We start from the raw sequence: 11,694 nt of genomic DNA on the forward strand, positions 1-11,694 counted from the left end.
ATAAGGCCTGGAGGTGTGGTATATGGCCAATATACCATGGATAAGGGTTGTTCTTATGCATGACGCAACGTGGAGTGCCTGGATACAGCCCTTAGCCATGGTATATTGGCCATATACCACAAACCCCCATGGTACCGTATTGCTATTATAAACTGGTTACCAATGTAATTACAGCAGTAAAAAGTGTTGTCATACCCGTGGTATACGGTCTGATATACCACGGCTGTCAGCCAATCAGCATTCAGGGATCGAACCACCCAGTTTATAACTTAGCATATGCCACTTACAGTCGTGCATATTTCATATGGTTAGCCCTAGCGGGAATCGAACACATGAGCCTTGGCGACGAAGCGCTATGCTCTACCAACTGAGTCACACAGAAACACTTATACAGTCTAGCAGTGTCTCACCATGTTCCTAACCTTGTGTTCTCAGATCCAAAGTGGATCAGATCCAGGAGATCGTCACGGGCAACCCCACGGTCATCAAGATGGTGGTGAGTTTCAACCGTGGCGCCCGAGGCCAGAATGCACTGCGTCAGATCCTGGCACCTGTCGTCAAGGAAATCATGGACGACAAGACGCTGAACATCAAGACTGACCCGGTGGACATCTACAAGAGCTGGGTCAACCAGATGGAGACACAAACTGGAGAGGCCAGGTGAGAGGAGGAGGAGTCTGGGTAATGGAGTTCAGAGGAGACTGTCAGAGAGGAGTTGGAGTTTGGCGTCAACTGTTCAAAGATGGAAAGTATTAGAGCTGTCGGTACAATTTCTGAGTGAAATTGTATGACTGTGTACCTTTCTCTCGCTCTTTCCCTCCCCCCCTTTCTGTACCACCTCTTGCCCCTTCTCTCCTCCAACAGTAAACTACCCTATGAGGTAACACCAGAGCAGGCTATGAGTCACGAGGAGGTGCGCACTCGCCTGGAAGCGTCCATCAAGAACATGAGGACGGTCACAGACAAGTTCCTGTCCGCCATCATTGTCTCTGTGGACAAAATCCCGTAAGTGTCTCTAGCTCTGTTCTCAATAGAATTACGAGAAGGGACAGAGCCCTTCAGACCACAGCAATTTGATTGGAACACTCAATATGTCTGCCTGTCCACCCGTCATCTTGAATGAGAATGTCCATTCTAGTCATTTATATTTCCATGCTGCTCTCATTTAATAGGGGTCGGTCCAAACTACTACTGCCCTCGAGGGCCACATCTACTAGTTCTCAACCTTGCCTTTTTATCAACAGGTGATTTAGACCTGGAATCTATGACATTAATTGATAGTTTTAAATGTTGAAAAGGAGAAGCAGCAGACATTAGATGTAGCCTGTGTGACTCCCTGTTTTTCATCCCTGCTCTACAGAACATGAACCAGCAACTGTGGGGGTTATGATGCCTATCACTTCTATGAGAGAGGGTCACTTATAGGGAATAAACCAGTTCTAAATACACTAGAAAAGTAAAGAAATGGGTCTTTGTGTGTGTCAGGTATGGGATGCGTTTCACCTCCAAGGTGCTGAAGGACACACTCCATGAGAAGTTCCCCGACGCTACAGAGGACGAGCTTCTAAAGGTGTCAATATATCATTCTTATACCATAGTCAACTGTTACACTGTACTGCTAGAACTGGGCTCTGCTCTACGGGGCTCTGCTCTGCTCTACGGGGCTCTGCTCTGCTCTACGGGGCTCTGCTCTGCTCTACGGGGCTCTGCTCTGCTCTACGGGGCTCTGCTCTGCTCTACGGGGCTCTGCTCTGCTCTACGGGGCTCTGCTCTACTTTGCTACTTGCACTGTTATCCTGGTGAGCTTGACTTGGTATCACTCTTCTACTGAATGTGGTTTCCTTCTTTCTCTTCCCTCTCCTTAACTCCATCTCTCCTCTTTCCCTTGTTCTCCTTCTCTCTTCCTCCCCTTTCTACAGCTATGCTCTCTTCCCTTGTCTTCTCTCCTCTGTTGGAACATGTCTTTCTGTACTCCTGCTGAGACAAGGTGAGACAGTCCCCCCTCCTTCTCTACAAACACCCAGGCTGCATACCAATTCTGTTAAAAACCTTCCTTCCTCTTCGCTGCAAACTTCCCTCGTCTCATTTTCTCCCTGACTACTAAGTTTGAATCTCTGAACATTACTTAACTTTTCAAGTCCAAGATTAGTGGCTATAATGTATTGGCTATAAAGGAGTCCAAGATTACTGGGACACAGCAACAGTTTTATACAACCAGTAAAACCCTGTCCACTGGTGTCCCTTGACAGGCTTGGTGTTGCCTACAGGAGGTACAGTGCTCTATCTAACGGGGGTGTGTCTGTTCAGATCGTGGGTAACCTGCTGTACTACCGCTACATGAATCCGGCCATCGTGGCGCCCGACGCCTTCGACATCATCGACCTGTCGGCCGGAGGTCAGCTGACCACAGACCAACGGCGGAACCTGGGCTCCATCGCCAAGATGCTGCAGCACGCCGCGTCCAATAAGATGTTCTTGGGGGACAACGCCCACCTCAACCCCATCAACGAGTACCTCAGTAGCTCCTACCAGAAGTTCAGGTGCAGTGGAGGACGGTCTTTATGGGTCGTGTTCATTAGGGCATGCTATGGAAAACATTTATCACTTTTATCTCTTAAATATTATCTTGGTGCGTTTAATCCCCATCTAAGCATCGACATTGAAATGGATGCAGATCAAAAAACATTGTTGATCCTTTGAAGGGGCCTGGCGTGTGTTTGAAGGGGCCTGGCGTGTGTTTGAAGGGGCCTGGCGTGTGTTTGAAGGGGCCTGGCGTGTGTTTGAAGGGTCAGAAGACATTTACAGGATCATAACAACATGAAATTGTGCTTTGTACAAGCAAGAGTTAGAATATGTGTTGCTTCTCTTTTTTAAAATAAATCGTCAACCAAAGATTGTGACAAGTGACTTTACATCTAACTTAAACATGGAAATAATGGCTGGTAAGAGTGCGTCCTGAGGTGGGAGGGGCATGTGCGTAGCTTCTTACCCTCCTTGTATCTCTGTCCCTCCCCAGGCGTTTCTTCTTGGCGGCGTGTGACGTCCCGTCATTGGAGGACAAGTTCAACGTGGATCAGTACTCTGACCTGGTCACGCTTCAGAAACCTGTCATCTACATCTCTATAGGGGAGGTCATCAACACACACACGGTCAGTCTCACACACACACACACACACACACACAGGAAGACATGCTTATTTCTGCCCTCATAAATAAAAATGAGTACTTGCTTACACACTTATCTCAGTGAGTTTACTTTTTCTCTGTTGTGAAAAACCCAAATTATACATGGAGTCATTTTGTACAATTTGTGACTAAGTACTAGTGTATTTTCTCATAGCCAGTACCACAGAGGGATAATGTGTTTGTGTTTGCTCCCATATGAAGCCAAAGGCAAATGTCCACATTGTGTGAACAATAAAGATTTTCACATTGTAATGTTCCTGCTCGTCCCCACCCCCCACCCCAGCTGCTGTTGGACCACCAGGATGCCATCGCCTCGGAGCACAACGACCCCATCCACGAGCTGCTGGAAGACCTGGGAGAGGTGCCCACCATAGAGTCCCTCATCGGTCAGTACCGTAGATATGCCATAGTCCCTCATCGGTCGGTACCGTAGATATGCCATAGTCCCTCATCGGTCGGTACCGTAGATATGCCAGAGTCCCTCATCGGTCGGTACCGTAGATATGCCAGAGTCCCTCATCGGTCGGTACCGTAGATATGCCAGAGTCCCTCATCGGTCGGTACCGTAGATATGCCAGAGTCCCTCATCGGTCGGTACCGTAGATATGCCAGAGTCCCTCATCGGTCGGTACCGTAGATATGCCAGAGTCCCTCATCGGTCGGTACCGTAGACAAAAGTATGCTATATTCATACATGTAAAATGTAGAGGGGCAAGATGCAGGCCTAATAAATGTTTCCTATGTGTCCGTGGTGTATCTGCTCTGTCCTACTCCATCAGTGAAGAAACCATAGTCTTCTAAATGTCTCACCGGTCATCGCTCTCCCCTCTTAGAGCTTCCTTCCATCCTCCCCACAACTTCATGGAAGACCTGGGAGAGGTGCCCACCACTATAGTGGATGTGAATGACACAACTTCCTCTCCTCTAACTGTCCCCTGTTCTCCCTCCAGGTGAGAACCCCCTCCCCCCAGGGGACCCCAACAGGGAGACGATGGGGAAGACAGAGGTGTCCCTCACCCTCGCCAACAAGTTTGATGTTCCCGGAGAGGCCAATGCCGAGATGGACGCCAGGACTCTACTGCTTAAGTAAGAGTAATATTTGTATACAATAAAAAAATACACACTTTCTTAGGGCTCTTTCTCGATTGTCTAAATCGGTCCTCGCTTCGCCTTCTCGACTGCTCTTATCTGAAAGAACTGACCAGGAGGAAGCCATATGAGCTGCCACCATATTGTTTTCACCTGCCAAGTTTCATTTCCAATCAGTGCAGATGAAGGGGAGGAGATGGAGAAGACAGATTTTTAAGCAATTAGATCTAAGGTGTTAGTTCAAAAGGAGGCCAAATTGAGTTCCCGGACTCCTCAGTTTGTGCGTTCCCGGCTGAACCTTATCTTCCCTCTTTCTGGCCTGCTACACTAGATGCGTAACCTTATCTTCCCTCTTTCTGGCCTGCTACACTATAGAGGCAAAACCTTTGCAGAGCGTGAGCCGCTCCAATGAATTGAAAGGAAACCTGTGTGTGAGCGCCGGCTCCACGGGAGACTCACGCTGATCAGAATGGTTTTTCGCTCTGGTTGTAATTTCCAGATTTCGACTCACAGCTCAACACCCAAGAACAATAGTATAGTGGCTTTCGCTCTGCTCACACCCAAGAACAATAGCATAGTGGCTTTCGCTCTGCTCACACCCAAGAACAATAGCATAGTGGCTTTCGCTCTGCTCACACCCAAGAACAATAGCATAGTGGCTTTCGCTCTGCTCACACCCAAGAACAATAGCATAGTGGCTTTCGCTCTGCTCACACCCAAGAACAATAGCATAGTGGCTTTCGCTCTGCTCACGCCCAAGAACAATAGCATAGTGGCTTTCGCTCTGCTCACGCCCAAGAACAATAGCATAGTGGCTTTCGCTCTGCTCACGCCCAAGAACAATAGCATAGTGGCTTTCGCTCTGCTCACGCCCAAGAACAATAGCATAGTGGCTTTCGCTCTGCTCACGCCCAAGAACAATAGCATAGTGGCTTTCGCTCTGCTCACGCCCAAGAACAATAGCATAAAGTGGCTTTAGCATAAAGCTCTGCTCACGCCCAAGAACAATAGCATAAAGTGGCTTTCGCTCTGCTCACGCCCAAGAACAATAGCATAAAGTGGCTTTCCCAAGCTCTGCTCACGCCCAAGAACAATAGCATAAAGTGGCTTTCGCTCTGCTCACGCCCAAGAACAATAGCATAAAGTGGCTTTCGCTCTGCTCACGCCCAAGAACAATAGCATAAAGTGGCTTTCGCTCTGCTCACGCCCAAGAACAATAGCATAAAGTGGCTTTCGCTCTGCTCACGCCCAAGAACAATAGCATAAAGTGGCTTTCGCTCTGCTCACGCCCAAGAACAATAGCATAAAGTGGCTTTCGCTCTGCTCACGCCCAAGAACAATAGCATAAAGTGGCTTTCGCTCTGCTCACGCCCAAGAACAATAGCATAAAGTGGCTTTCGCTCTGCTCACGCCCATGAACAATAGCATAAAGTGGCTTTCGCTCTGCTCACGCCCATGAACAATAGCATAAAGTGGCTTTCGCTCTGCTCACGCCCATGAACAATAGCATAAAGTGGCTTTCGCTCTGCTCACGCCCAAGAACAATAGCATAAAGTGGCTTTCGCTCTGCTCACGCCCAAGAACAATAGCATAAAGTGGCTTTCGCTCTGCTCACGCCCAAGAACAATAGCATAAAGTGGCTTTCGCTCTGCTCACGCCCAAGAACAATAGCATAAAGTGGCTTTCGCTCTGCTCACACAGGCTAAAAGTTACGCTTCCTCTAGCAGCTAATATAAACCTACTGTTGTCTTGACACCCTAGAATAGCTCCTATGTCTCTTTCCCCTTATCTTTCTCTCTCCAGCACCAAGCGGCTGATCGTGGATGTGATCCGGTTCCAACCTGGAGAAACACTCACTGAGATTCTGGAGGGTGCTGCCAATCCTGAACAGGTGAGACACTGAGGAGGTAGGGATGAATGAGGGAGACCTGGACAAAACGTTTCAGTGCAATAGTGAAGGTGTGAACTGGGAGGATAACGCTTAAACAGTACACTGAGCTCAAAGTATTGGGACGGTGACACATTTAGTTGTTTTGGCTCTGTACTCCAGCACTTTGATTTGGGTCTACAGATCCGGGTTTGATCCCAGGCTGTGTCGCAGCTGGCTGCAACCGGGAGGCCCATGATGCTGCACAATTGGCCCAGCGTCGTCTGGGTTAGGGGAGATTTTGGCCTTGTCCCATTGCTCTCTAGTGACTCCTGTGGGGGGTCGGACACATGCACGCTGACACGGTCACCAGCTGTACAGTGTTTCCTTCTACACATTGGGTTAATGGAGCAGTGTGTGGAAGCAGTGCGGCTTGGCAGGGCCGTGTTTTGGAGGACACATGCACGCTGACACGGTCACCAGCTGTACAGTGTTCTACACATTGGGTTAATGGAGCAGTGTGTGGAAGCAGTGCGGCTTGGCAGGGCTGTGTTTTGGAGGACACATGCACGCTGACACGGTCACCAGCTGTACAGTGTTCTACACATTGGGTTAATGGAGCAGTGCGGCTTGGCAGGGCCGTGTTTTGGAGGACACATGCACGCTGACACGGTCACCAGCTGTACAGTGTTCTACACATTGGGTTAATGGAGCAGTGTGTGGAAGCAGTGCGGCTTGGCAGGGCCGTGTTTTGAAGGACACATGCACGCTGACACGGTCACCAGCTGTACAGTGTTCTACACATTGGGTTGAGCGAGCAGTGTGTGGAAGCGGTGCGGCTTGGCAGGGCCGTGTTTTGGAGGACACATGGCTCTCGACCTTTGCTTCCCCCGAGTCCGTACGGGTGTTGCAGCGATGGGACGAGACTAACTACCATTTGGGTACTTTTTCCAACACTGCAAAACAAGGTAGAAACTGAGATGCACTTCCTAACCTCCTTCCAAATGTATGACTATATTAGATACACACATTTGCCTCAGATTACACAGAACCACAAAGGATTTGAAAACAAATCAGATGTTGATAAACTCTCATCTATTAGGTGGAATACCACAGTGTGACATCACAGTAGCAAGATTTGTGATCAGTTGCCACAAAAAAGAGCAACCAGTGAGGCACAAACACCACTGTAAATACAACCCATATAGACTTTTTATTGATTTTCCCTTTTGTAACTTCAACTATTTGCTCATTTATACAACACTGTACATAGCCATAATAACATTTGAAATGTCTCTATTCTTTTAACTTGTGTGTAATGTTTACTGTTCATTTTGGATTGTTTATCTATTTCATTTGGTTTGGCAATGTAAACATGCAAATAAATGCCTTTGACTTGAGGGGGAGGGAAGGATGTAAAGCTGTAATATTAGTTAGCAGCTCACTAACACTCTCTTTGTTTTTGATGATATCGTTGTGCCATAGAGGTAAAGCAGAGAGGCACACCACTAAAGACTGGTAGCTTGCACCAGTTTCAAGTAGTCAACTGAGTACGACTTCCTCTGGGTTCGGGAGTTATCACTTCTGCATGGCTTTATTCAACTATGATTTGTGCACAATGACAGTATATGGTGAAGTTGCCCCTAGACGCTGATCTTGAGTCAGTTTAGCATTTTCCCCACTACTGTTTAGGTTAGAATTGGGGGAAGGGAAGCTGATCCTAAATCTGTGCCTTGGGGAATCTTCACCCCAGCGCCACAGCAACACATGACACCACCCCTGTTTTCCCCCTTCCAGGAAGTGGAGTACCAGCGTGCTATGCAGCGGCGGGCCATCCGCGATGCCAAAACCCCAGAGAAGATGAAGCAGGCCAAGCCGGTGGTGGATGACAGCCTGACGCTGCAGGGCAAGAAGGACAAGATCAGGAGCAACCTGCAGCGCCTGGCAGAGCTGGGCAAGGTGCACCCTGAGAACCGCTACCAGGACCTCATCAACGACATCGCCAAGGTACTGTACAGCTCGCTAGTTGAAGCTGTGTGTGTGTCCACCCCTTGAACCACTTCCAGGACCCTAATCAACGACATCGCCAAGGTACTGTACAACTCGCTAGTTGAAGCTGTGTGTCCACCCCTTGAACCACTTCCAGGACCCTAATCAACGACATCGCCAAGGTACTGTACAACTCGCTAGTTGAAGCTGTGTCCACCCCTTGAACCACTTCCAGGACCCTAATCAACGACATCGCCAAGGTACTGTACAACTCGCTAGTTGAAGCTGTGTCCACCCCTCGAACCACTTCCAGGACCCTAATCAACGACATCGCCATGGTACGGTGTGAGAGGGAGTCAGTGTTTCTGTGTCACGTGATGTGTGTGTGGTACTTATAGTATACGTGTTTCTGTGTCTGTCACGTGATGTGTGTGTGGTACTTATAGTATACGTGTTTCTGTGTCTGTCACGTGATGTGTGTGTGGTACTTATAGTATACGTGTTTCTGTGTCTGTCACGTGATGTGTGTGTGTGGTACTTATAGTATACGTGTTTCTGTGGATGTGCCACATAAAATATAAGGTGTTTGTTCCAGGACATCCGAAACCAGCGGCGCTATCGGCAGCGGAGGAAGGCAGAGCTGGTGAAGCTCCAACAGACAAATGCCGCCCTCAACTCCAAGACCGCCTTCTACAACGTCCAGATTGACTACTACAACCAGTACATCAAGACCTGCATGGACAACCTGGCCAGCAACAAGGGCAAGTGAGTGGGCTTTGTCTTCATACCAGAGGGAAGACGCTAGCCTCCAGGTTTGAGAGGTGGGCAGGTGACCGGGGGGATGCAGGTTGGAATCCCAGGGTTCACGGAGGATGTTTTGTGTGTCAGTAGAATAAAGGATCAAGAGCTCAACTCTGAACTCTTATTACAGAAATGTTGTTTGGTGTAAGTGAATAAGATAGATGGGGAAACTTGCACTGCAGAGGTCAAGGGTTTGAACCTATTAGAGGGCTGGGTGGAGCCATCGTCATACTTTTTACATCTGGGTTGTGTTCATTAGGACACACGTTAACAAAATGTTGAAAAACGTAACAAGTGTTTGTTATTGGACAAGTCTAGGAAGTACCCCTCCATTTTATTAAGTTTTAATTCCATGCCTAGTGAACACGACCCTGAAATGGAATGGAACTACCAAAATGTTAAGTTTCTAGCAGAAGGCAACTGCAACTCAGGTTGCAGGAACGTCATTACATGGACTGCTACTTCCTCTGTTACGATGTTTGACAGTGTTATGGACACTATTCTCTCCCTCCCTCCTCAGGCTGTCAAAGAAACCAGGTGACACCAAGGCCAAGAAGAGTAAACAGGTGTCTCAGAAGTACACCGCCGCTCGCCTCCATGAGAAGGGTGTGCTGATCGAGATTGAAGACCTGCAGACAAACCAGTAAGTTAAAGATAGACCTTGGATGTTTAGTTAATAATTGTTTACCAAATGTTGTCTTGAAAGTTAGCTGTATGGGATTTATGATGTAATATGGATACATCTCATGACATCACATAAATCCTTAGTTTTAGGCAAGCAATTGACATCCCCCCTCCCCCACACACAGGTTTAAGAACGTTATCTTTGAGATCTCTCCGTCGGAGGCGGTTGGAGTATTCGATGTGAAGGCTAAGTTCATGGGAGTGCACTTGGAGACGTTACAGTTGGAATACCAGGTATACATGTGAATGATGTACAGTGATGCTGGGATGTGAAAAAGGTGGTCAAATGGGATTTTATAGTTGATATTTCTGTCTTTTTAAAATACTTTTTCAAATGATTCCTTCTCCCTTTCTCCATTTCTCCTCATCTCCCTCGCTCTCCCCTTTCTCTGCTCCTCTTCCTGCCTCTCGTGCTCTCCCTTCCTCTCCATCTCATCTCTCTTACTCTCCCTTCTCTTCTCTCTCCCAGGACCTCCTGCAGCTGCAGTATGAGGGTGTGGCTGTGATGAAGCTCTTCGACAGGGCCACCATCAATGTCAACCTGCTCATCTTCCTACTCAACAAGAAGTTTTACGGGAAATAGATGGCTGAGATGGATGGAAAGAGAAGGAGAGGGGGCTACAGACACTGTTGAGAACAGAACATCTAACAGAGGGCCTTGGCTCTCTGCTGTCTTATCTTAGCTCGGTTTCCCCCCTCTTCCGCACTACTTTAAGTATATGTATTCATTATGTGCCTTATTGAGATGGAATATTCACCGTACGGTATGTGCCTTATTCGCCAAGGAAAAGTCCACCGGAAGCCTGCTGGATGCTCCAAGTGTATCCTCGTCAGGATCCAGAGTGCTTGTTGCGTTTTGTTACTATGTTACTGTAAGACTGTCAAAGGTATAAGATATGGATTTGTCTGTCAGGTTGTTTTCCCGTTATTTGAAACGCAATTCAACAGTTGCATGTTGATGACATCGCAAGCAATTTTGTCATACAGTATAACTTTAAGAAACTTGCAAATCCACTATTGGCATAGGAAATAGCCTTTCAAGAGTAGACTGAACAATCAATGTAGAAAAGATGTGTTATGCTTTGTGTTGAATAAATTTATCAAAGAAAACTGTCCTTATTTATTATTTGTTGTCAGTCGTCCATGTATAGTTAAGGTTACTTTCTTTTATTTTCCTTTTAAGGAGCATAGTTGTCAGAGCAAATCACACTTCATAGTTCTTTAGTCACACATTCACTATTAAATGAAAATAGGGTGACTTCAGTTGATTTGACTCCGTTCACCACTCTGAAGGAAACCGTTCATACACTCAGTCTAGAGTGCAGTATTCTATAACAATGACGAGAGATATGCTTTAGGTTCCAGTAGATGTCACTCGCTGTACACTAAACAAACTGTCTCGGGCACAGAATCCGTATGACAATCTGCTCCCTTTCAGAAGACTGGAAAGTGTGATCTACAGTACTGCCCTGTCAGAATGGTTTTGAAATGTTTTTTAACCAGTGTACCCTTGTATTGAAGTTAATTTACACTGGGCCTAACCAGGATATAGTTATCTAGGAGCCTAAGCTCTTTCGCCCGTAGTCCATAGAATGTTTTACATGTTTTAAAGAATAAAGCTTTAATAATGCTTTTTTTCGTGAGATACATATTACCAGTGACGTATAAAAAAAATTGACAATTTAAAACCATTAAGATTTTTAAATTATTAAATGCTAAGAATGCTTACACATGATTATACATTTTAATGTTTATAAATTGTTAAATACACATTGGTTATTATGCACACTTTATGAATAGTAAATAAACTTGAAGGGAAGGTTTCCCAAAACCAGATCCAGCCTAGTCCTGAACTGAAATAGATTTCCAATAGAGATTCAGGATTAACCTAATCTGTGTCTGGGAAACTGGTCCTATTAGTTAACATGGATTGTTTTGCAGAATGTCAGTATTTCATTTGCATTGTATGATGTAATATTTGATATACAATATTTTTTCTCCATGTGGACACAAGCCAGCAGGTTCTAGTTCTGTATGTCCATGGATGATTGGATAGGTTTGAGAATGAAAAGTACAAG

The 11,694-nt window shown here is 46.6% G+C and overlaps 1 protein-coding gene across 1 annotated transcript in view; it reads left to right on the forward strand.

The window, feature by feature from the left end:
• The window catches only part of iqgap1 (IQ motif containing GTPase activating protein 1), a 74,287-nt gene extending 63,561 nt beyond the window's left edge, over window positions 1-10,726 (forward strand). The window contains exons 25-37 of the mRNA XM_065012171.1: window positions 436-660; window positions 865-1,005; window positions 1,486-1,570; window positions 2,308-2,540; window positions 3,017-3,149; window positions 3,470-3,572; window positions 4,137-4,272; window positions 6,079-6,166; window positions 7,940-8,149; window positions 8,727-8,896; window positions 9,453-9,575; window positions 9,742-9,850; window positions 10,086-10,726. Coding sequence (XP_064868243.1) covers window positions 436-660; window positions 865-1,005; window positions 1,486-1,570; window positions 2,308-2,540; window positions 3,017-3,149; window positions 3,470-3,572; window positions 4,137-4,272; window positions 6,079-6,166; window positions 7,940-8,149; window positions 8,727-8,896; window positions 9,453-9,575; window positions 9,742-9,850; window positions 10,086-10,199 — 1,870 coding nt within the window. The 3' untranslated portion in view covers window positions 10,200-10,726. The remainder of the gene's footprint in view (window positions 1-435; window positions 661-864; window positions 1,006-1,485; window positions 1,571-2,307; window positions 2,541-3,016; window positions 3,150-3,469; window positions 3,573-4,136; window positions 4,273-6,078; window positions 6,167-7,939; window positions 8,150-8,726; window positions 8,897-9,452; window positions 9,576-9,741; window positions 9,851-10,085) is intronic.
• The last annotated feature ends 968 nt before the right edge of the window (window positions 10,727-11,694 follow it).

This window comes from Oncorhynchus nerka, linkage group LG27 (assembly GCF_034236695.1).
Source record: "Oncorhynchus nerka isolate Pitt River linkage group LG27, Oner_Uvic_2.0, whole genome shotgun sequence".
In the NCBI taxonomy this organism is placed as follows: Eukaryota; Metazoa; Chordata; class Actinopteri; order Salmoniformes; family Salmonidae; genus Oncorhynchus; species Oncorhynchus nerka.